General features: G+C 37.7%; 2 protein-coding genes across 3 annotated transcripts in view; one reads left to right on the top strand and one right to left on the bottom strand.

Moving 5' to 3' along the window:
• Nucleotides 1–25,061, top strand: part of LOC134678397 (uncharacterized) — a 151,388-nt gene that overhangs the window by 99,706 nt on the left and 26,621 nt on the right. The window contains exon 2 of one of the 2 annotated variants that reach the window (XM_063536960.1): nucleotides 14,797–15,146. The exons of the other annotated variant lie outside the window; for it this stretch is intronic. Within the exon in view, the coding sequence (XP_063393030.1) occupies nucleotides 15,071–15,146 (76 nt within the window). The 5' untranslated portion in view covers nucleotides 14,797–15,070. The remainder of the gene's footprint in view (nucleotides 1–14,796; nucleotides 15,147–25,061) is intronic. 2 annotated transcript variants of the gene reach the window in all.
• LOC134679168 (uncharacterized) lies at nucleotides 19,730–24,097 on the bottom strand. The gene has a single exon (XM_063538044.1). The coding sequence runs from the start codon at nucleotides 23,912–23,914 to the stop codon at nucleotides 23,081–23,083; it is 834 nt and encodes a 277-aa protein (XP_063394114.1). The 5' UTR covers nucleotides 23,915–24,097; the 3' UTR covers nucleotides 19,730–23,080.

Below are 25,061 nucleotides of genomic sequence, written 5' to 3'. Positions count from 1 at the left end.
CACATAGGTCGAAAATCCCTTGCTTGCCGTCCTTCATGGTAAAAATCTTTGAAAACTGCAACTTTTCAGAACATTTTGGGTACATTTCGCTTTGGTATCCCCTTTTCACAATGTTTGCGGTCGAGTATCACTTAAAGCTCTCAGCAGTTATTAAGCATGATTATCTAGCTGTATAGTTCAGGTTTCAAAAATCTCATGCTGGCCGTTTCAGCACTTGTAGCTCTCAGCAGCCACTTAAGTAAGAAAATGTTAATTTTATAATTTTCTGTTAATTGACTAGTCTTATCGATCGAGTATCAACTTGCGACGCACAATCGTTTGTAGGTTATGACAGTAGCTATCTGTCACATAGGTCGAAAATCCCTTGCTTGCCGTCCTTCATGGTAAAAATCTTTGAAAACTGCAAGTTTTCAGAATATTTTGGGTACATTTCGCTTTGGTATCCCCTTTTCACACTGTTTGCGGTAGAGTATCACATAAAGCTCTCAGCAGTTATTTAGCATGATTATCTAGCTGTATAGTTCAGGTTTCAAAAATCTCTTGCTGGCCGTTTCAGCACTTGTAGCTCTCAGCAGCCACTTAAGTAAGAAAATCTTAATTTTATAATTTTCTGTTAATTGACTAGTCTTATCGATCGAGTATCAACTTGCGACGCACAATCGTTTGTAGGTTATGACAGTAGCTATCTGTCACATAGGTCGAAAATCCCTTGCTTGCCGTCCTTCATGGTAAAAATCTTTGAAAACTGCAACTTTTCAGAATATTTTGGGTACATTTCGCTTTGGTATCCCCTTTTCACAATGTTTGCGGTCGAGTATCACTTAAAGCTCTCAGCAGTTATTAAGCATGATTATCTAGCTGTATAGTTCAGGTTTCAAAAATCTCATGCTGGCCGTTTCAGCACTTGTAGCTCTCAGCAGCCACTTAAGTAAGAAAATCTTAATTTTATAATTTTCTGTTAATTGACTAGTCTTATCGATCGAGTATCAACTTGCGACGCACAATCGTTTGTAGTTTATGACAGTAGCTATCTGTCACATAGGTCGAAAATCCCTTGCTTGCCGTCCTTCATGGTAAAAATCTTTGAAAACTGCAACTTTTCAGAATATTTTGGGTACATTTCGCTTTGGTATCCCCTTTTCATAATGTTTGCGGTCGAGTATCACTTAAAGCTCTCAGCAGTTATTAAGCATGATTATCTAGCTGTATAGTTCAGGTTTCAAAAATCTCTTGCTGGCCGTTTCAGCACTTGTAGCTCTCATCAGCCATTTAAGTAAGAAAATCTTAAATTTATAATTTTCTGTTAATTGACTAGTCTTATTGATCGAGTATCAACTTGCGACGCACAATCGTTTGTAGGTTATGACAGTAGCTATCTGTCACTTAGGTCGAAATTCCCTTGCTTGCCGTCCTTCATGCTAAAAATCTTTGAATACTGCAACTATTTAGAATATTTTAGGTTCAGTTTGCCTTGGTCTCCCCTTTTCTCCAAGTTTATGGTCGAGTATCACTTATAGATCCCAGCAGCTTTTGCTGCATGCTGCATGGAACCGGTTTTAAAAACCTCTAGAGCTAGCTTGCCGTTTTATTAGGCGATATTACAGACAGCATGAGTTCTGTGACGAAAATGTACATATTTTAGTTTTTCATCACTTGTAGTCTTGTTCGGTCTGTTTACTTTGTAATTACATGTATCAGGTGCTCTTTTAGTGGTTTTCTATGATATTTTTTACATTAAAAATTTTGACTTCTTAATTTGGTTGGGTTATCGGCGGCTGCTAACTTTGGCTGCTAACTTCACACCGGTGAAAGTTGGTTATCTCGAACTAGTGCTTTTTACTTTTCCAATTTTTTTAAATTTATACTTGTTCCAATTCACGACTACTTATTGATGAGTGTTAATATTAGTTTCCTTTAAACGTCGTAATCAGCATAAAAACCTACCGTTAATGTAAGAATACGAAAAATATTACATATTTCATATTTAATTATTTAGCTCTTCATCATTATAACACGTTTAGTTTTTAATATTCAATATTGAAAATTCCGTTCTTAATAAGTTGACTGAATGGAACGGAATAGCTGCCAAACGCCCATAGATATAATATACTTAAAGGCGACGTTTAACCGAGCTGTCACTGTTACCACTTTTGTTTAGTGTACGATTAACAATGTTTTTCTTATTTTTTCGCAACTGTATTAAAAAACGTCGTTCGATACACGTGCGGAAATGTCATTCTTCACTCGTCCCGAGTCTTGCCACTCGCCTGCGGCTCGTGGCAAGATATCTCGGTACTCGTGAAGTAATGACATACCTTCCGCACTAGCATCGAAATGTACTAATTTGTTATAATTGTTTGTTTGTCCGTGTCATTGCAACATGTTGCCACTTGGAAAGTAGTTAAAAGGATGGTGTTTTGCTCTAATGACAAAATAATGTATATTGGTGTTTTATTTTAACTGTCATACAGATATATTAATAACAGAGTACTTAACTGTTAAAAATGCTAGTATGTTTTCAATATAATTAAGGTTGATGAAAGGCCTTTTCAAGAATGCTGAAAAACTGTGCTACGCAATTTTTGCTATTACAGAGAATAGTGGTACCTAATAAGAAAACATAGGTACTTACATATATATATAAGCTACATACTTGATGATGTAGCACTTGGTATGAAAGAAAAGGCTGCTATTTAACTGATCACCAGATTTAATAAAATTTAATACCAAAAAAATCTACTTTACCACCCTAAAATCATAAATGATCACCAAATTTATAACACCATTTTAATGTGAAATGATTACCAATTTTATTACATTTTACTATTCTATTAAAGGAAATGACACCAAACTAATCATTATTAACCCAAAAATTATAAATGATTACCAAATTTCAAACCCCGTTTTAATGTCAATTGATAACCAAATTTTTACATCTTGCTATCCTATTAAATAAAATGACACCAAAATAATCATTGTAAACCCAAAAATAGTAAATGACCACCAAAATTAGAACTCCAATTTAATGTAAAATTATAACCAAATTTTTAAATATTGCTATCCTATTAAAGCAAATGACTCCAAAATAATCATTTTAAACCCAAAAATAGTAAATGACCACCAAAATTGTAACCACATTGTTCCTGTATGGATCACAGTTCAAACCTAACCTAACCCACTTTTCTAGTAGCATTTCGTTTCTGTAAGGGTCACAGTTCAAACCTAACCTAACCCACTTTTCTACTAACATTTCTTTTCTGTAAGGGTCGCAGTTCAAACCTAACCTAACCCACTTTTCTACTAGCATTTCTTTTCTGTAAGGGTCGCAGTTCAAACCTAACCTAACTCACTTTTCTACTAGCATTTCTTTTCTGTAAGGGTCGCAGTTCAAACCTAACCTAACCCACTTTTCTAAGTGCATTTCGTTTCTGTAAGGGTCGCAGTGCTGACCTAGCCCACTTAACTGATAGCAGTTCAAACCTAACCTAACCTCTAGTAGCATATCAGTATGCTATTAGAAAAGTAGGTGAGGTTAGGTAGGTTTGCGGTGTGGGGTAAGGGGGTTGAGCGGGAGGGGCTAGTAATTTTGGCGTCATTTTATTTTATTTAGTAATATGTATACATTTTTTGGTAATCATAGTGGTTTATTTAGGTGAACATATCGCATTAATTTGGTCTTCAAGATTTGGTGATCATTAATGATTTTTGGTAATCATTCAATAATATTTGGTATTCGAATACAATTTGAAGTGCAGTCGTAATTAAAACGGTGGTACTTTTGTAATTTTAGGGCTTATTTTTTTGGTGTTCAGTAATTTTTTTTGGTAAGCATGTTTTTTTTATTTAGGGTACCAAAGTTTTTTTTGGTGGTCATTATATTTGTAGCCGAAAGAATACTTAGCGTGGTCAGAGTCAAAATATATATGATGCCAAAAATGGTGAGCGAAGTCCCGTGCCGTGATTGGTCCGTTCAAACGACGAACGAGTTCACGGATGTCACACAAAGACACTTTCGACTCGAACAAGGAGTAAAATTACCGTATGCGTGGCAGAGGGGGTAGCGCGACTATGCTATGTCTGGAGGATGTTATGTCTGTGAAAATATGTGACACGCTGACACGCTCTTGTGGCTCTACAAATAAGATAGCGTAGATATTTTTGCGGCCTTCATTGTGTAACATGTTATTGCAGGTGACTGTACCAATTAATTGTTCTTTGTTCTGTTTTTTTTTTAATTTGACTTATACTGTTTGGCCTCGCCAGCGGCCAGTTACAGCTTATAACAGGGGTCATAAAAGATTATAGACTGGAATATAGAAAAAGAATTTTACAATCATCCACTTATATCATAGGCTCTAGCAAATACTACCGTTACCTAGTTTACGTTGGTAACAACGACATCTCTCGTATAATTTGAACAACAAATTAAAACGCTCCATATCGGCTCGAACCGAATTATAGACTGCTTTGACAGGCGTGTCTCACTCCACGATTTCGTCGCTTTGCTACAGGTAGGTAGCTAAAAGTAGGTACATCCGTTCGACCCCAATTTTGGGGATTGCCATAAGCCGCGCGTGGCGCTGTCGCCACCTAGCGGCCATATCTGTCCTGATCGTACCAGACGCGTTTTGTTAGAGAGTGAGTCTTCTGTACCTAGTACTATTATTTATTCTATGGCTTTGATTGAAAATTGAACGAAACACAACAAATGAAGATTGAAAATTATTTAAATTTCATCGAACTTATAAATACTATAGGGACCGAGAGTTACGAGGATATGACAAGTTAATAAAACCGGCCAATTGCGAGTCGGACTCGCGCACGAAGGTTTCCGTACCATTACGCAAAAAACGGCAAAAAAACGTTTGCTGTATGGGAGCCCCACTTAAATATTTATTATATTCCGTTTTTAGTAATTGTTGTTATAGCGCCAACAGAAATACATCGTCTGTGAAAATGCCAACTGCTAGCTATGAGATATAGCCTTACAGACAGACAGACGGGTCCCGTTTTACCCTTTGGCTACGGAACCCTAAAAATTATTCAAAGCTTTTGTCTTGTCCCCCAACGCAATGACTAGCCCCAACAGCCGGGACACAAGCATACAAAGGTCTCGATGGCCCCCTGAGGGGCTCGAGGGCCCTCGAGCTGCCACTCTATGTTAGCCGAGTGGCGCTTTTATGAATAACATTAGGAGAGGGGGTACTATACTCTGACTAACCAAGTTGTCAGTAGGAAAAGGCGTGAAATTCAATTTTTCTTGTGACGATAACGCTTCGCGCATAATTTTTTTTGGCTTGATAGACTGTAAAAAGTAACCCTTTTCTTCACTGGATGTTAACATTATGGAAAATATTTTATAACGAATAAGGTAAGTACATGACCAATGTAAGGGCTTATTTATGTTTAGGTACAAAAATAAAACTTTGAATGTTACGATAAATAACAACAAAATATAATTAATCATCATTAATTTAACTCATATGAGTTTTTCGGAACTTATGTACGAAATGTCATTTGATATTTAGCAGTCGCTTTTCGGTGAAGGAAAACATCGTGAGGAAAGCGGAATACCTATAAGGCCTATTTTCCCCTCTGGGTTGGAAGGTCAGATGGCAGTCGCTTTTGTAAAAACTAGTGCCTACGCCAATTCTTGGGATTAATTGCCAAGCGGACCCCAGGCTCCCATGAGCCGTGGCAAAATGCCGGGACAGCACGAGGAAGATGATGACGAATCATTAATTTAACTGACAATTCTTAGACGTTCTTTTTAGTGTTCCGTACAAAACTTTGTTTACGGAACACTTATGGGATCACTTCGGTCTTGCAAATCAGTTAAATACGTTTTTCTCAGAGACCGTTTGACATAGATACCTAAAATTTGGAACAGTTATAGCAATTACCACCACTCATATTGTGAATAAGTCAAAACTGCTTATTTCTTATTAAAGGGGGAAATTTAGGGGGTTGAGAGGGGTAAGCTGAAACTTTTTTCATTTGTAAGAATCGTGTGGGGTACCATTAGAAAGCTTGCAAAAAATTGAGTCGATGGACTGATTTTGACTTCATTTTAGACTGCAATAGTTTCGTCAAAAAATGCATTTAAAGTTGCAAGTTTTCATACAAAAATTTTCACCTCTGTCCTGGCGATTTTCGCGAAAACTATAGCTAACAGGCAGCTGACCAGTCAATACCCAACTTAAAGAAGCATGGAGACGGCGGGAAAATTATCAGCTTAACTTTATCTTTATTAGTTTTTCAACTGCAGCTTGACCTTTGGTTGCTTAGGGCTAGCTAACTGATGCTTACACTGGTCAATTCATATTAGGCGAGAAACATCCTTAGTTAAAACTTTGGCATTGAAATTTATGACTTATGTCTTTGACATAAAGTTTAATTCTGCTTGCTTATTTTTGTGGGATATTTAATTTTATCTTAATAGCCTACTATAAGTATGAGAGAGATCTACAAAATACGACCTTATTATATTGCAAATAAGTTTCAATTTCGAACGGGCTTTCCAAGCAATGGACTAGCATCTCAAAAATCTGAAAAATTCAAATTAAGAATTCCGTTCTTGACTGTCGTTGTGTTTTTTTCCACAATAGGACACATAGAGTTAGTAAGGCGTATAGAGATAATAAAGTCATTTAATATTTATGAACAGCTTTGGCCTCATGTATAGATTTTATTGAGAGTATCTGATTCGTCGAAACAATATACACAATATTCCTTTTCATTAAGTACCATTACATTTCTGTATTAATTGTATAATTATAATATCTATTAATTATATTCAGTACTTATGTCTATTTTTGAACGGATCGGTGAGGAACAAGATTCAGGGCTATAACCGCGAAAATAGAAGTTCGCAAATTGCGAGCATTTTTCTCTGTCACTCTAATTACGCCTTCATTGGAGTAAAAGAAAAAGATCCCCGCAAATTGCGAATTTCGGTTTACGCGGTAGCCCCTCAGTCCTGTTACGAGAAAATAATTTTGGAAGACATTAATAAATAGTACCTATATGACAGTTAAATATCACAGTTTTTTAGAAACAAAGGTAAAATTGACGAAATATTTAAAGTAAGCCGATCTTGTTTTTTAGCAGTTCTAAATAATATTAAAGTCTATATATATGGCATAGAACTAGAAACAAAATCAAATAAAAAATAATAATGAGTTCTAAATTCAAATTGAAGGAGTTATGTTACATTTTAAGGTATTATAGGCCAAGCGCGCACCACGATATAAATTTTTGCGACACGATTTTAGAATCGCGCTGTAATATATCGCAGAAAATTCACTGCGCGCACTGCGATGAAAATGAAAAAGTCGACCAGTCGCTTGTCATGAAACGTGTCTTTAATATGCGATTGCTGTATGACTTTGAGCATTTATAACACAAAAGGTGATACCCGTCTATTTCCATAATTAAATGGTCAACATCTAGCGTCTCATTTTGAGACTCCATTGGAGGTGCAGGTGCCGAGATGTTGGGGTTTGGAGAGCGAAATGCCGACTGAGGTCCGGCCGGGGTGCGATTTTATTATCATAGTGCGCGCGGGGCCATACAACTCCGCATGCTGCAATTCACTTTGCGACAATCGCGTCGCGAACAATTGCGGAAAAATGTGACAAATCACAATTTAAAAATCGCTGCGATTTTTTTGTCGCATATGCGCGCACTAACATATAAACACATACATTGCATTTCTGCGACAAAATTATCGCAGGACAAAAAATCGTGGTGCGCGCTTGGCCTTACTCTAAATTATTATAATACATCAAGCATTCGCGAGATGCTCGACTTCGGTATTCAAACACAAAGCAATAGTACAAGAATCTAACTAAATGCAAAGGCCGAAGGAGCGATTCGAAGATCCGAAGCGTCCGACAGACGCGCGCCTCCCGTAACTTTTCCAAGTATTTTTAAGTACAAGTGTCTAAGTCGCAAGATCCAAAGGCTGAAGTCGCATTGGGCCGAAAGCCCGAAGCATCCAGGAGGTCAGTTCTAAACACAGGTAATTAATACAAGTGTCTAAATGCGAAGGCCGGAGGCCGAGCTCCGCGTAGGGCCGAAGGCCCGACGCCTGCAAGATGTCAGTGGTTAAACACAGAACTGACAGCCTGGACGCTTCGGGCCTTCGGCCCTACGCGGAGCTCGGCCTTCGGCCTTCGCATTTAGATACTTATACTATTGTTCTGTGTTTAAGTACTAACATCCTGGACGCTTCGGGCCTTCGGCCCTACGCGGAGCTCGGCCTTCGGCTTTCGCATTTAGACACTTGTACTATTGTTCTGTGTTAAAGCCCTGACATCCTGGACGCTACGGGCCTTCGGGCTACGCGGAGGTCGGCCTTTGGCCTTCACATTTAGACACTTGTACTATTGCTCTGTGCTAAAGCGATGACATTTTGCTAAAGCTCTGCCTTCGGCCTTCGCACTTAGACACTTTGTACTATTGTTCTGTGTGTGTAGTTGAATACGGTACCCTAAAAACAGGCAAACAACCTCTGTAAAATGTAACGATGCGAGCGGTACGGCTACCATCAGTTTGGCATTGACATAAACGCTACCGTGGGCGTGAACGTAATTTACTTTCTATGCATCTCGCTCGTACTGACATATTAGTGCGAAAGAGATATACCTATAGGAAGTAAATTACGTTCACGATATCGTTTATGTCAATGCCAAACTGATGGTAGCCGTACGGAACACTAAATGCCTCGAGCTATCTCGGACTTGGCCAAATTATTTTACTTTTGAATCGACTGCCTGCATACAGAATGGGATTAAACTGGGTTTACGAGTTTATGTATTCATTCAAATAAATATTTAATAACATAATAATAGAAATTTTACAAACGTAATATACAGATTCGCACACAATCACATTTTTATTATGTAACCCTTTAGTAACAGATTCTGTCGCTAGATGACTCTGCGCGTACTATAGATGGCACTATCGTTGTGTCTTCGTGAAATACCTACATAGAATAGGCAATGGATTCATAATATTCCTCGTCGTCTAATTTAGTTATTTTTGTAGTCGTTCTTATTAATTCCAGTAAGAACGTCTTACAGAAGAATAGTACATTATTGTCGAGGCTCGGAAGTAGCTACTTGCAGGCTGAGGATTCGTTTTAAACGGACTACCTTGGGAGTCCGTTTAATTGAATCCGAAGCCAGCAAGTAGCCTTCCAGCCGAGTCATATAGTGCTTTTCTCAAAAATGGTGCAAGAAACATAAATATAATAGAAACATTTTACAAAAGCAACGTTCTTACTTATATATTTTCACAGAGAAAAGCCCTTGCCGCCTTTTTATTTTTTTAATAAAAAAATAGAAGTGTATTATTCTGCCGAAAATACGCCAACCTATTTGAGACAACTAAATAGTCGCGGTACTAATCATCTGTTTGGCTGTTTAATGGGCCTTACTGTGCCTTCATTTGATATGGCCATTTGAACTTTTAAAAAGTTTGGAACTCGACAAATAATGGAATTTGTATGCAACATTGCAGTCCCAAAATCGAGACTGCAATGTTTTTAACTTTTTAATTTTTGACTGACCATAAACTCTGCGCTTCGCGACCTATTTTTTAGACGGCAAAGTCGACTTTGCCGTCCATTTTTGAGAAAAAGATATTGCAGTCATTGATTACACCAGTAATAACAAAAAGAATAGATAGTATAGAGGGGTCCTGTCATAGTAAATGTTGTAGTCACTGTACATTTACTGCCATCTATGGACACACGACTATAATTCAAAATAAACACGTATAAAATTACCAAAAAAATAAATCCATAAGTATATATGGATAAATTATTTTATTATTATTATATAATTTTGACCCATGTTCATTCACTGATATCTATGTGTTAAAATTGTTAAATATGAAACGTGTCACGCCATCTAGCCGAGAATAGGCTAAAGGTGTGTGCGCCGGAAATCAAGAAAAAGTCATTCTCGGATAGATATCCGAGAATGACTTTTTCTTGATTTCCGAGGCACGATTTTTTCTTAGACTTCATTCATCTTATACTAAGTTACATATGTCTTTGGTAATAATAACTCCACGGCTAGGGTTACCAGATCAGGAATTTTGACCTTTTGTCAGGAATGGGACGGAACACGGAAATGTCAGGTTTTTTTTTAATTGGCAGACTTTTATAAAATACCTTTTTATTCATTTAATATAATCCAAAAACATTGTAAAAAAATAATAAATGAGATCCACTCAACTTATCAATAACTTCGTAATATAAATTAACAAACATTTAGACTAAACTTAACTACTAACTCAACAAAATAACGGGTGGCCATGGCCATCGCTAACAGCTAGAATCCCGCCCCGCCGTCGTCGTCGTCAAAAAATATGAATGTCGGGAAAAATATTCGGAAATCAGGAATTTTGTCAGGAAATTCTAAATTTGCATCTGGTAACCCTATCCACGGCCGACTTCGGCCACGGCGACTGCTGTCAACTCCGTTGCTGTCGCTGGTGTGCTCAAAAGTGGCTGATGTAGCCGATCTTGTTAGTAAAAGCACAGAATAAATAATAGTACTAGGTACAGAAGACTCACTCTCTAACAAAACGCGTCTGTCACGATCAGCACAGATATGGCTGCTAGGTGGCGACAGCGCCACGCGCGACTTATGGCTTTCCCCAAAATTGGGGTCGAACGGATATACTTTTAGCTACCTGTAGCAAAGCGACGAAATCGCGGAGTGAGCCACGCCTGGTAAAAGTTCGCGAACATTGCAGGCATGTGAGCACACCGTTTATATAGTTATAGGGTATTGCCGCAGGTGGTCTGGCTTTTATTATATCACGCTTGGCATCAAGCTCTAAGCAGTCAAAGCGCCGCCGAGATTCTCGGCATTTAATGCAACCCGCCATTCCGTACGGCTGTCTGCTGCTCCTATCTCCAGGGCTCACACCTCTTCATGTGACGCTTAAGCACATCGTTGTACCTGAGGAATTGGCCGCCCTGTTTCCGCTTGGCCTCCTCGAGCTCAGAATTAAAGATTTGCTTAGCCACACGCCGGTCGTTCATCCGCGAAACGTGACCGCACCATGAAGCTGACGTCGCATGAGGTATACCTCGATTCCACCCACATTTACTCTACGCAGCACTTCGGCGTTCCGAACACGATCAGGCCATCGGATCTTCAGTATGTGAGTTGAGGTGGAATCGATCGAGTATACGAATATGGCGGCGATAAACGGTCCACGTTTCAGCAGAGAGTCTATTGGGCAACACGACTGCCATGATATTTGACAGGCAATATTGTATAGGGTGCACATGTACATTGCCAAAGCAAGTGCTACCATCAACCGTTCTCGTCAGTACGTTTCCTTTTGCATAGAAGGTTCTGCATCTTTAGGGCTACATCGGAAGCATAAACGACACATTTACGTCTCGCGCCTAAAATCTGACGGCTCGTATGCTGCCCCCTATAGTTTATTATGCACGGGTCTATAATGTAGATCTGTGGGATGTGGAATTGTGGTCGTGTCTAATATGACGTGTAGGTACATATTGTTGAAATTGAAACCTTAAACGCCCGCAGGAGTGCAGGAGGCAGTTCCACATCAAAGGCGACGTTAGTTTAGACCACAGAAATGGTCTGTGGTTTAGACGAACGGATTAACATACACGCGTATTCGGGAAACGAGATAATCACAAGATCTAGAGACGATATAGAGATCAACTAGATTTACATTAGATATCGACTAGATGTGACTTGGATATCTAAGTCATAACTTGTCGAAATCGTTCAAGAGGACCTCCAGAATCGTGGAAACGTCAAATTTGACATATCTAACTTACAAATGACTATATCTTCTCGATATCGTATTTTATTCATCCCTAGTGTTAAAGTTAGAATAGGGCCGATAGTGTTATGCCACGCAGTCGATATCACATAAAGAATAACTCACGCCATAGAAAAACACGTACTTAATCGAAAAAAGTACAGAGTGCATAGAAAGCATAGAGTGCTCACTTCATTACAGTTTTGGTGCCAAAACGACTATTATTTTCGTAGTCGACATCTAACATAGCGGAATTATCAGCACTGCTACTATGCTTACTATATTGCTCTATGCTCACGCTAGACCAGACCGTGCCCGGGCCGAGGCGTCCGACATGCCATTTTTTATGACGGCCGATACCGATCAGCCGCCGGTGGTGATCACCGGATCACGTGGTGCTTTCCATAGAAAACGATCGAAGCGCCGTTCCGGTCTAGCGTGAGTGATCCATAAAAGACGGCATGATCCAGCATTTTTTCGTGTCAATTATAGAGATATACGAATACCTATACAATATACACCATGCATGAAATAAAACACCCGAAGATGAATAGAGAAATGTAGACAGCAGTTATTTTTAGACACAATTTATATTTATAAACCCACATAAAACTATAAAGAGTAGGTAATTTGATCCTGACGTCACATGCTAGTAATTCATATAAATTCCATTGTACCAAATAGGCATTAAGTCCGCCATTTGTACCTTCTGTATTGTGCAATAAAGATTAAAATAAATAAATAATAAATAAAATAGTTTTGATAGTTCGAAAAAAGAATCTGATTTGATTAGTAGTCAAATACCCTATTAAAGTCGGACCAAAAAAAGTCTGCAGTAGATTTGATAACCCACGCAGTGCAAGTGTCATTTACACGTCATAATTTCATAGAAGTTTGACGTTATAAATAACACGTGCACTGCGTGGGCTACCAAATCCGCTGCAGACTTTTGATGGACTGACTCTATAACTTTGTTATAGGTACAGTCAGCCAAGAAAGTGGTTTACCACTTTTTGACTCTATTATCTGATTGATAGAGTCGAAAAGTGGTAAACTACTTTCTTGGCTGACTAAACATGTTATAACAGATTAAATAAATGAAACATCCAGTTAAATGTCGTGTTATAGGATGGTAATGAATAGCTATTGTGGAGCGGCGACGAGAATCCGCCTGGTCGTCCAGAGAGCACGTTCCAAATGTTTTCTATACGGACGGACCAATGTACCAATATTTACAATCCCTTTGCAATGCTACATGGCCAAGTAATTCGAGCTTGTAACATAGTATGGTGGGCTGATTTATATATTTTATTGTCGATTTATTTCGTAAAGGGGCCCACTGATTAACAGTCCGCCGGACGGTATCGGCCTGTCAGTTAGAACAAAATTTTGACAGTTCCGAACAACTGACAGGCCGATACCATATGCGTTCACTGCCGATACCGTCCGGCGGACTGTTAATCAGTGCATTAAGATTTCGATAAATTTGGTGGATATGAATGAATTATTTATTCATTACAAGGGGCATAGTTAGCATATACCAGTCTTTTTTTAGACGTTGTCAAATTAATAATCACTCCAAAACGAAGGTGTTAGTGTTTGCACAGTTGGGTGGTTTTAAGGTAAACAATTTCCAACCGCCTTACACTGCTAAAACCTTCACATAATTGTATGGTTAGATCCATAGTTCGCGTTCAGATGTGATTAGTACTGAATGACGTTGATATGTACGTCGAATGCGTAGCCAACGTGCATCGTGCAATCGTTAACGCTCCGTAGCGAACGAAACGCAACTCCGGCGGCGGCTCCGGGTCGTACAAGTGAGGAAGAGTGATAGAGAGAGATGACTACGATAAGCTACGGATCGTTAACGATTGGCACGTTGGCTACGCACCCTAGCACTTTATTGTTTTGCATATTGGAGCAGTATTATAATCCGCACGTGAAATCAATTGACTTGTCGGCTTAAATATTTTACCGGCTTTTTCCTTGTATGACGAACTATAGGTAGTGGATTGAATAAAATTTTCACCATACCAACTCGGAAAGGCTTACTTTGCACTTCAAAAACTGATAGCAAAGTTTCATTTTATTCACATGTGAGGCAAAGTAATCAAATGCAAATTTTGAGTTGTTTTCTTATATTTGCTGGTAGAATTGACTTTTAAATAATGATAATGGATGATAAATATTTAATAACATTCATTTAGATTTGATTTTGTTTGATATTTTACATTTAATATTTGCTTTGGGTTGGTGTGGTGAAAAATTTTGTGTTTCACTCGGGGGCAAATTTTGTTTAACCCTGGTGCTTTGAAACCCTCGCAACGCTCAAGATTCCATTTTTCGAACCACTCGCTACGCTCGTGGTTCAATTTTGGCATCTTTCTCTTGCTCGGGTATCAATGTTAGCACGAGCGGTTAAACAACAACTTTGCCCCCTTGTAAAACAAATAACTATTAATCAAATGAACTGAGGGCCAAACTTACTAAATAAGTACCTATCTTACTCGTACCTTAAATAATAATTTTAATTTGTTTTGTTTGTCATCGTAAATATCTGCGAAGAAATTCAAAGTTACGCATTGGGCTAGCGTGGGGACTATAGCCCAAGCCCTCTCGCGCAAAAGAGGTGGCCTGTGCCCAGCAGTGGGGCGTATATAGGCTCTATTATTATTATTTTACCATCTGATCTAGCTTATCGCCAATCAAAAACATATAGACATTTTAACTTTTACTACCTACCATTCACATAAACCGTGAAAACGCGTATAGAGTCAGACCAAGAATAGTCTGCAGCGGATTTGATAGCCCACGCAGTGAAAGTGTTATTTTAAACGTCAAACTTTTATGAAATTATGACGTATAAATGAGACTTGCACTGCGTGGGCTATCAAGTCCGCTACAGACTTTTTTGGGTCCGACTCTAGTTGTAGTTGTGTTATGTAGGTAATATGTATTTTTTGTTTACAGAATATACCGCCATCCACGTTTGAAATGGACGACATGAACCCGACAATGAAACGACAGACAACATAATTATAAGACTATCACATTTCACAAACATTCATCACACATTCATTAAAAAAGTGAAAATGTAGTGTTATTTTATTAAAACACAGAATTTAACCGACGTGAGTGTAAATATTAAAAGAACTTGAAATGAAAATGAACAAAGAAGTGTTTAAAATCTAAGATAATAACACTGAATTTGACAGTGTTTTAGTAAAGTGAAGTTTCGTTCAAAATGGGGTGCGGCCAGAGCAAAATCAATTTGTATCCGCGGCGGAGCAAGAATAGTAGCAAGAATTCAAAGAAATCAGGTGAGAACACTAGCTGCCTTACGGCGCGATTCGGGAAATGAATTAGACATTCACTAGATATGAAATAGTAACGATATGTGACGTTCCACGGCAAAGGGTACCCTATGGCGGTTGGCGCTTACGCTATTATTAACGCCGCATCAATATTATTGCGGCCATAAGGTACCTTTTGCCGTGGAACGTCACATATCGTTATTATTTCATGGCTAGTGAATGTCTAATTCATTTCCCGAATCACGCCGTTATTCGCTGCACTTTCTACCTGTTTCTTATATCTTATACTCTTTCTATCAATAAATATAACCTTCATATGAGTGATTTTTAATTATGCTTTCTTTCGTAACCCTCTGCTTACTTCGGGCACGCTTGGGCTTCTGCTTCGGTTTCGAAGATTTGATATTGACAGTGTCATAACTGACATATACGCTAACGTCTACGTAATTTACTTTGTAATGTATATGTCGGCGGCCGATCGTAAGATCAAGCATACGTGAAATTCCTAGACATATCGTGAAACGTGAAAATCTTTGACTCGTTCCCTGAGTCGACGACGCGGGTCTCCTATTTCTGGGCAGTTTGCCCTTCGGGCATCTGAAGCAACCTAATGAACCTATCCTACCTATATATTGGTTTAATGTGACTATCGTCAAAACATTACACAGGAAGATTACGATCTGCCTGATCTTACGATCGGCCGCCGACATATACAACTCGCTCGGACTAATATGCGAGTGCGAGCGGATACATTGAAAGCAAGTACCTTAAGAGTAGTGTACGTAATATTTCCGTTATACATGTTTTGGTGAGAGCTGTTAAGGAAATAAGTGAATCTCCTTATTAGTGTGTCTCTGTAAACTTATCACCTGTTTGCTCCTGCTCACTTATTTCTGTTTGCTTTCCAAATAAATAAAATAAAGTAAGTTACGTTCTCAATAGCGTTTATGTTAGTGCCACACTAGTGGTAGCACACAGGCCAATTCGAACGTAAATACACTAATATCAGAATGACATCTATTTAACTTCATTTATCGTGCACACGCCTGTACTCTTAAGCGGTGGAACAGTTGCTTTAATTATATAATATTGCAGTAGATTTCAGTAGACTATAAATCTTTTCTACTTTTTTATACTTACATATTTCTAAATACCTAGCATGTTGTAGCTCTATGTATATTTACAAGTATCTAGTTACCAATACTATATTTAGGTTTAAGCTGACTTTATGTTTAACTCGTGTAGATTCGTATTTTCAGTAAAAGGACTAGCTTTCGTTACTTGCTCCAACTTAATACCACACAAATATGTAGGTCTTAAATGATAACTCTTACTAGAATAGGCTAATAGTGCCTTTGTCCTAAGCTTAGTCCATACTTGACCGGTCTGCTGTATCTAACTAATCCTGCAGTAAGCTCCTAGGGCCCGATTCGGATTTTGAAATAGACATCTATTAGACATCTTTTAGACATCACCAAGATACGATAACGATATGTTTAAGATCTAACCTGTCAAATTTGACATTTACGCGATTCTGGAGATACTCTTGAACGGTTTCCACAGGATATGACTTAGAGATCGAATTCACATCTAATAGATATCTTACTCTATCTAACGTAAAAGTGACATTGGTTGCCCGAATTGCGCTGCAAAAGAGAACTAGTTGATATCTAAACTTTTTTTATTTTTTTATTATCATATACATATCAAGATTTATATCTAAACTATAACGTATCTAGAATGGATCTAGTACGTGTCGTCACTTGTGAATATCTTGAAGTTCGAATACGGCAGTTAGGCTTGGGCTATGATATGAAATGCGGGTACACGATTCAAACAAGTTGTTACGATTAGGAACAGAGGGCTTACCGCGAACCACGTTCGACGTGTTGCCTCCCTGTCACACTTACGTACGAATTTACAAGCGCCACAAAGAGGCAACACGTCGAACGTGGTTCGCGGTAAGCCCTGTGGTTTTGACACGAACCTAACGTTCGTCTTAAGCCCCCTCCAGACTATGTGCGTGAATCGCGGCGCGACGTCGCGGAGCGAACATATCGCGAAGTTGACGTAAGACTCCACACTCGCACACTTCACGGCGATTTCGCAGTTTGGTTTGCGGCAATATGGCGGAAAAGCATCAGCTGATCGAGTTTAACTGTTAGTTATCTATGGCATCTTACGTGATTTAGCTGTTTTTCCATTTTGTTTTATTGTAAAACCGTAAAATATAGCTGCTTAATATGATATAATCATAATATAATTCATATGTATCTTGCCACAGAGGAGCCAAAATATTGTGTAATGTGGAGTCTTGCAAGTTCACGCTTCGCGTCTCCTTTGACGCGGGCCGAAATACCGACAAAAAGTCAAAAAACGGAGAACAAGGCGCGAAGGCGTGAACAATCTGCGAAATCGACGCCACACTTGCGTTCGCGGCTTCGCCCGCGATTCACGCGCATAGTCTGGAGGGGGCTTTAGACATAGGCGCGTAGGGTCATTGTGCTAGTTTTCGTGCGGCTCCAGTTTTCGTCCACTTGACGTGAATATAAACCTTCATTACTGCACATAAATTGGCCTTATTGCAATCCTTATCTAAATGATTTATCTATCTTCATAAAAATATAAAAACCGTAACAAGATGTTTAATCTAAATTGGACTTGGCGACGATAAGCAAACTGACATATAGGGTGACATTGAAACGTGATTTTTTGCTATCGCGACCAATTTGGTGACATGTCGTCCGAGTGACATTCATATGACGCGCAGTTTTTGTTGACCGAATTGATTCTGTATGTAATATACTTAGCATTTTTGGCTTTTTTTATGTTTGTAAATACTCATTACAAAAATAACAGTTAATGTTACAGTCTCGTTAATGTCATTTAAAATCATTATGTCAAAAGGGTAAGGGTAAGGGTAGGGCACAGACTGATGCGTAAGCGAAATGGTGCTAAAGTCATCCTTATAGTATATAAATTTTAGTAACTATTAACCCCATGTTAAGTAAGTACATTGAAAATTGCTAATAATTCACATAAAATAGTTCACTTAGTTAAAGCAATGGATATTTGATGCGGCTTTCACAACGTAATATAAGATAAGTACAGCAAATGTCAACATTCACAAATCAAAATATAATTTTAGTAGGCTGTGGTCCAAAGTGAACTCGAAAACCTTCGTTCAGGTGTGACTACTATTAGAATATTTCAGTTTTAAGGGAAAATATTTTCATAAATGGAAGAATAAAACTCTGACAACACCAAAACGAAAATTAGTATCGATACTTAATAACGTGGTACTTATTTACATGTGACCCACAGTTGTAGTATAATTAACACTTACTATAATTGGGTAGTTGTACGGTACTAGGATTTAAAAAAAAGAGTTTCTAGAAGCCTTCGATTGACAATGTACTGTGAATGCCTACAAATAGAAGGCGTACCCCAGGGTACTGACGTGGGGCCTTATAAATAAATGCTCATAATGTATAAGCAAGGTGCTGTTAGGCTGTCGCGACCCGTGAGTATGAATATTTGAGCGGGGAGGTGAAAACTCGATATGGTAGGCGCTAGGCGTAACACGGGCTAAGTTATAGGTCTATTCGGTTAAAATGATGCTGGACTAGCAATGTGCAGAAGAGAATTTTCAAAAATTGCAAAGTTCCCATGGAATGTTAGCGGTAGGTACTTTTTTCTGCACGTTTAATGTCAAACCTTCTTACAGTTTGTATCAATTTCTTTAAATAGACGCGAATTAGGCACTGGTCCCACCGCGAGCTAGTAAGCTATGAGCTATCGGCTATAATTGCTATAAACACGAACAAAAGAAAAGCACTCCCGTGTAAATAAAAGAGACACGGCGATATTTATAGCTCACCGCTGGGCGAGTAACTATAAATATCGCCGTGTCTCTTTTATTTACACGGGAGTGCTTATCTTTTGTTCGTGTTTATAGCCGTTAGCTCATAGCTTACTAGCTCGCGGTGGGACCAGTGCCTTAGTGACGAACGTTAATATATGTAAAAAAATGAAACAGTCGTCAACAGTTAAGAACATTAAGTACCTACCTAATAATCATAATCCCTAATGTGCGGGAACTTTAGAAATAAAAATATTTCAAGAGAATTTTCGCATGAAATATTCCTGAAAATTAGGAAATATTAGAGAATGTTCTGCTCTGCAACACTTTGCTAGGCTGGACTGAAGATAAACCACACAATTTTCCCCCATTTTCTTTTCTGGATATTATAGAAAATATTTTTACACAATTTCATGTACAGTCATCATCGAAAGTAATGGACAAGACTACGCATCAAAAGTATCTAAGATACATTCTTTCATCATCTTAAGAAAAAGAGATAATGTTATGTCTCTATATTTACCCACACCAATCAGACTGTGAAAGTTAATATGTTACTGAAGTAAGTAAATACACTTTATTGCACCACAAAGAAAAATACAATAACAGATTTACAGTGTAAATAATGGTAGCAACAGGCGGTTTATCGCTGTAAGCGATCTCTGTAGTATTTGGAGTTTAGTGAAACGCAGGTTTGAAGGAACACTTGTTTTATTTTAATATTAAGTTTTATTTTACAGCAAGTAAGTACTTATCGTTAGAGAAGCTTTCGGCAAAGAGGGTGTGGTCACCCATTAGACATTGGACATACATTTTTTTAAGATGCGTTCGGAAACGCTCTACACTGATAACAAATAGTTTCGGATACTGTTACCACAGATATTACATCTTCCCCTTTCTTTTTTTAAAAAATTATACATTCTCTTTCCCCTTTTTTTTTTAAGCAACGCTGCATTACAGATGAAACTACTAAGTCTAAGTTTACCACTACAAATTTAGTTTTAGTTTTACACATAGTAAAAAAAATCTGTATGTGACTCTACTTACATACTACCTTATGATTAATAATGTATCTATAGTAAGTACCATACACAATATAAGAATCTATGTAGCCCCACACTCAACCAGTAGCAGAGCGCCGGAAGACTACCAATCACCCAGGTCGAACATGATAAGAAGTCCTAGTGTACCTAACATTATTATTGTCTATAATATCATAGGACCTCAGTCCATTGTTTTCAACAATTTGGCCTTGTAGCCACTTATTACTATTACAGTCTTTTTTAAACCAGACTTTCTGGCCAACAACAAAATTATTTTTACTTTTGGTATTAGCATTATAGTTATTTACATTTCTAGATACAGTCTTATGAAACTCACTCTTAATATTAATATTCAGTCTTGGTCTTAAATATGTAGATGTTACAGGTAATTTAGTTTTTATTTTTCTATTCATTAACAACTCAGCTGGTGAAAACTTAGTGCCACAAACAGGAGAAGATCTATATTGTAAAAGCGCTACCCTATAGTCTGTGTTGTCCACCTGGCATTTAATAAGTATTTTTTTAGCAATTTGTACAGCTCTTTCCGCCATACCATTTGACTGTGGGTACCTAGGGCTGGTATAGGTAAATTTAAATCCCCATATATTAGCAAAATTTTTACATTCTCGTGAGTCAAAGGGAATATGATCACAGACTATCTCACTTGGTACTCCAAATATACAGAAAATATCTATAAGACAACTTATGACAGTCTTGGCACTTTTATTACTTATTGGTTTTACATCTAGCCATTTAGAAAAATAGTCATATATCACTAGATAGCTTTTATTTTTATATTCCATTATGTCTGTTCCTAGCTTTGAGAAAGGTAAGTCTGGGATGTTATGACATAATAGGGGCTCTTTTGTGTTGTTATTTTGGTAAGTTTGACAAACAAAACACTGTCTTACAAAATTATCAAGATGTTCATCAATTTTAGGCCAATAATACAGACTTCTAGCTAGATTTTTCATTTTAGTCATACCAAGATGGCCTTCATGCAATTTTTCCATTATGTGTGTCCGTAAAGATTTAGGTATTAATAATCTATGATTCATAAACAACAAATTATCATCAACAGTAATATCACTTTTGAATTTAAAATAATATTGCATGTTATCAGGAATATGTTTTTTATCTGGCCATCCATTTTTAGTAAATTCTTTAAGATTTGACAATTCTGCATCTTTATTAGTTTCAGAAATTAATTCTTTTTTAAATTCATTAGTGCACTGCAAGTTATTTGCTAGGCCGACACAGTGAATGACATCATACATATCTGGTTCATCAGTTTCATTACCGGACATGAAAGCACGTGACAGCAGATCAGCAATATACATAAATTTACCTTTAAGGTACTGATATTCAATGTCATATTTGAGTAATTTTAATTTTAATCTTTGAAGTCTGGGCGATGGAACCTCATGTATAGATTTTTTAAGTAAGGTTTCCAGTGGCTTGTGATCATTAAGAACAATGCACTTTTGCCCGTAAATATAGTAATGGAATTTCCTAGTTGACCAGACTACACTTAAAAGTTCTTTTTCTATTTGTGAGAAATTCCTCTCTGATGCTGTTAAACTCCTCGATGCAAAACAAACAGGTTTTCCATTTTGGAGTAAACAACAGCCAAGGCCATCCTTTGAGGCATCACATTGTATAACCACCGGTTGTTTAACATCAAAGTTTTGCAGAACAGGTGCCTCGGTGACATGCAATTTTATTTTATTAAACGAATTTTCATGTACATCTGTCCATAGCCAATCTACATTTTTCTTAAGAAGTAATTGGAGTGGTGATGCAATTTTAGCTAGGTTAGGAACGAATTTCCTTAGGTAATTTACCATTCCTAGAAACACTTGTAGCTCTTTTTTATTACTGGGACTTTTAATACTGTTAATGGCTTTTATCCTTTCAGGGTCAATTTTCATACCTTCATGAGAGAAAATGTGACCAAAATACTTGACTTCATTCATTTTATATTGAAATTTATTTTTATTGAATCTCACATTATGTTTTATAGCTCTTTCAAACACCTTTGTTAAAATTGCATCATGCTCTGCTTCACTGTCAGCACATATTAGTAAATCATCACAATAAATGATTACTCCAGGAATGTCCCCAAATGCCCTTTCATTATATTTCTGAAAAATTTCAGGTGCTACAGACAACCCAAAGGGCAACCGATTAAATTTGTAGCAGCCAAACGGGCTATTAAAAGTACAAAGATCACTGGATTTTTCATCTAATTTTATGTTATAAAATCCTTCTGATAGATCAAGCACTGAAAAATATTTTTTATTAGACAGTCTGGGGACAATCTCTTCAAGAGTAGGTATTAAATAGTATTCCCTGACTAGCACACTATTAAGATCCTTAGGATCTAGACATATTCTTAGTGATTTGTCTTTCTTTTCAATAATCACAAGATTACTCACAAAATTCTTAGGATGTTCGACCTTGGTGATGATCTGTCGTTCTTCCAACGATCTTAGTTTCTCCGCAAGCCGGGGTTTGATTGCGTTAGGCACCCGACGCGGCGGCCGCACCACAGGTTCTGCATCCGGTTGAGTGTGGAGCACCAGAGGTTCATTAAACTCTCCAACACCCTGAAACAGTTTACCATATTTTTTAAAAATTGAATTTTTATCCCATTGAAACTTATCAATTGTATTTATATTTTTATTTGGAATGAAGTTTAGCTTGAACAGGGAACACAGGCCTAAAATGGCTTTTACATTTTGTTTTACTATTATAAACTGTGTACTATACTGAACATCATTAAGTGTCAATGTTAATGTTATTTTTCCTTCAGGAACAATGCGTGATCCTCCAAAAGCCACTAAAATACTTCTTGTCTCAGACAGTTTTATATTATTTTCATCATCGACAACTTTTTTAAGATCTTCTAATGACAAAATATTTGCCTGTGCCCCTGTGTCACACTTAAAATTAATTACAGACTTGTTATTGACTTTTAAAGACTCTGTCCACTCACAATTGCATTCGCTACTTGAGTGACACACCCGAACTAGTCAGATCATTTCCTCATTTTCCTGCTCAAAACACTCAATCTGATTGATTAATTTGCACCCAACTTTAAAATGATTGTACCTGTTACAATTTTCGCATCGCTGGCCATAGGCCGGGCATGCCCGAGGGCCATGCTCTGTGTTACATTTTTTACATTTATATTTTTTATTACTAAGCAAGCTTAGGTTATACTTAGCTTGAGTATTTGGTGGTGACTGCGATGGCTTGGAGTGCTGCGCTGGTGCACGCCTCTGTACTGCATCCACCTCCGCCGTGGTCTGCTTTGCCAAGACCCGCGCGTGTTCCCGGGAAAGCTCCGCCGATCTGCAGACATCCACTGCTCTTTCAAGTGTTAGATCTTTTATTTCCAGCAGTTTTTGTTGAACTCGCTGCTCTCTGATGCCTACTACAATTCTGTCCCTTAACATCCGGTCCAGTTGTTTGTCGAAATTGCAATTTTTAGCTATTCTTCGAAGCTCTGTGTAATATGAATCAAAGCTTTCTCCATCTTCTTGTATTCTTTTGTTGAACTGCCATGTGTTAATAACTTCACTTGATTTCGGTTTAAAATATTCTTCAAACAGTGTTATTACCTCTTCTAATTTAGCAGTGTCTTCTGTATTATCCTTCTTTAAAGTATTAAAATACAGTTCTTGCGCCGGTTGACCGATACAGTTAAGTAGAACTGATGCTTTTCTGGCCTCCGTGATTTTTTCCAAACCAGCCGCTGAGACAAATATTCTAAACGCCTGCTTAAATCTAAGCCATTGTGGATAAAGGTCTTCAATTACTTCAAGATTTAGTGGTGCCGGCATGCGGTACTCGACGCCCGACATCTTGATTCGATTTCTTCTTTTTCTTATTTTATTCTTATTATCTTATTTTAACTGGAGCTATGCTCTTGTACGACTGCGCCATGTAGTATTTGGAGTTTAGTGAAACGCAGGTTTGAAGGAACACTTGTTTTATTTTAATATTAAGTTTTATTTTACAGCAAGTAAGTACTTATCGTTAGAGAAGCTTTCGGCAAAGAGGGTGTGGTCACCCATTAGACATTGGACATACATTTTTTTAAGATGCGTTCGGAAACGCTCTACACTGATAACAAATAGTTTCGGATACTGTTACCACAGATATTACAATCTCTTCCAGACAACCTTGGGGTAGCAGGATATAAAGAATAGAAAACTTTTAAAACAGGTAGTGCACGAAATAAATAAATTACAGGAATAAGAAGAACTGTAGTTCATAAAGGAGCCCACCGATTAACAGTCCGCCGGACGGTATAAAGAAAAGAATAATTAAATTAGTTTATTCGAAACCTCCGAATATTAAAAAAAAGGTTAGTTGCCATCGCCTTAATCCCATTAAATCAAAAACGAATCTAGTGAGATAGATATTTTCCATCGCCATCCCCCGACAAAATGAAAATGACACGTAATCACGAAAATGGTGTCCACAGACGCTGACCTTGGTCCGAAACGGGAATGAATGCACTTTTCTATTTTGTTTAGTGCTTTATCGTGATTGAAACCTTGAAAATGGAGCCTTTTGGACAGTATGTTTGGGCACGCGAAGGTTAATAAAACTAGAGGGCCTACCGCAAACCCCACATTTACATCGTACGTAAACCGGACTACAGATGAAGCGCATAATTATTTTCCATCGTATTTTCACGGAAACTTACGAACGTGTCTTGCTATTTCAGTCAGTGTCGGTACAAAAAGCACTGAGGTTAATTGAAGTAGCATGACAAATACCACGCAAGAATGAATGTTGTTTTGTGACAAATTGTAACGTTTCCGAGAAAACACAATTGAAAATAATTATAAATTATGCATTACATATACTTACATATAATCCCAACTAGTTTATTTATTTTTTACATAGACTAGGAATCCTCTACGCCGAGTTTAGAGCAATTATTTCATGCAACCGATGATGCCAAAAATACGGGGGTGCGCGGGACGAGGTGAGCGAAGT

Source organism: Cydia fagiglandana, chromosome Z (assembly GCF_963556715.1).
Source record: "Cydia fagiglandana chromosome Z, ilCydFagi1.1, whole genome shotgun sequence".
Taxonomy (NCBI): Eukaryota; Metazoa; Arthropoda; class Insecta; order Lepidoptera; family Tortricidae; genus Cydia; species Cydia fagiglandana.
The sequence above is the reverse complement of the archived record's forward strand: the minus strand, read 5'-3'. Positions and strand labels throughout refer to the sequence as shown.

Bases quoted from the DNA above. Each gene is read 5' to 3' on its own strand.
- LOC134679168 (XM_063538044.1), bottom strand. From the start codon at position 23,914: ATGTCGGGCGTCGAGTACCGCATGCCGGCACCACTAAATCTTGAAGTA.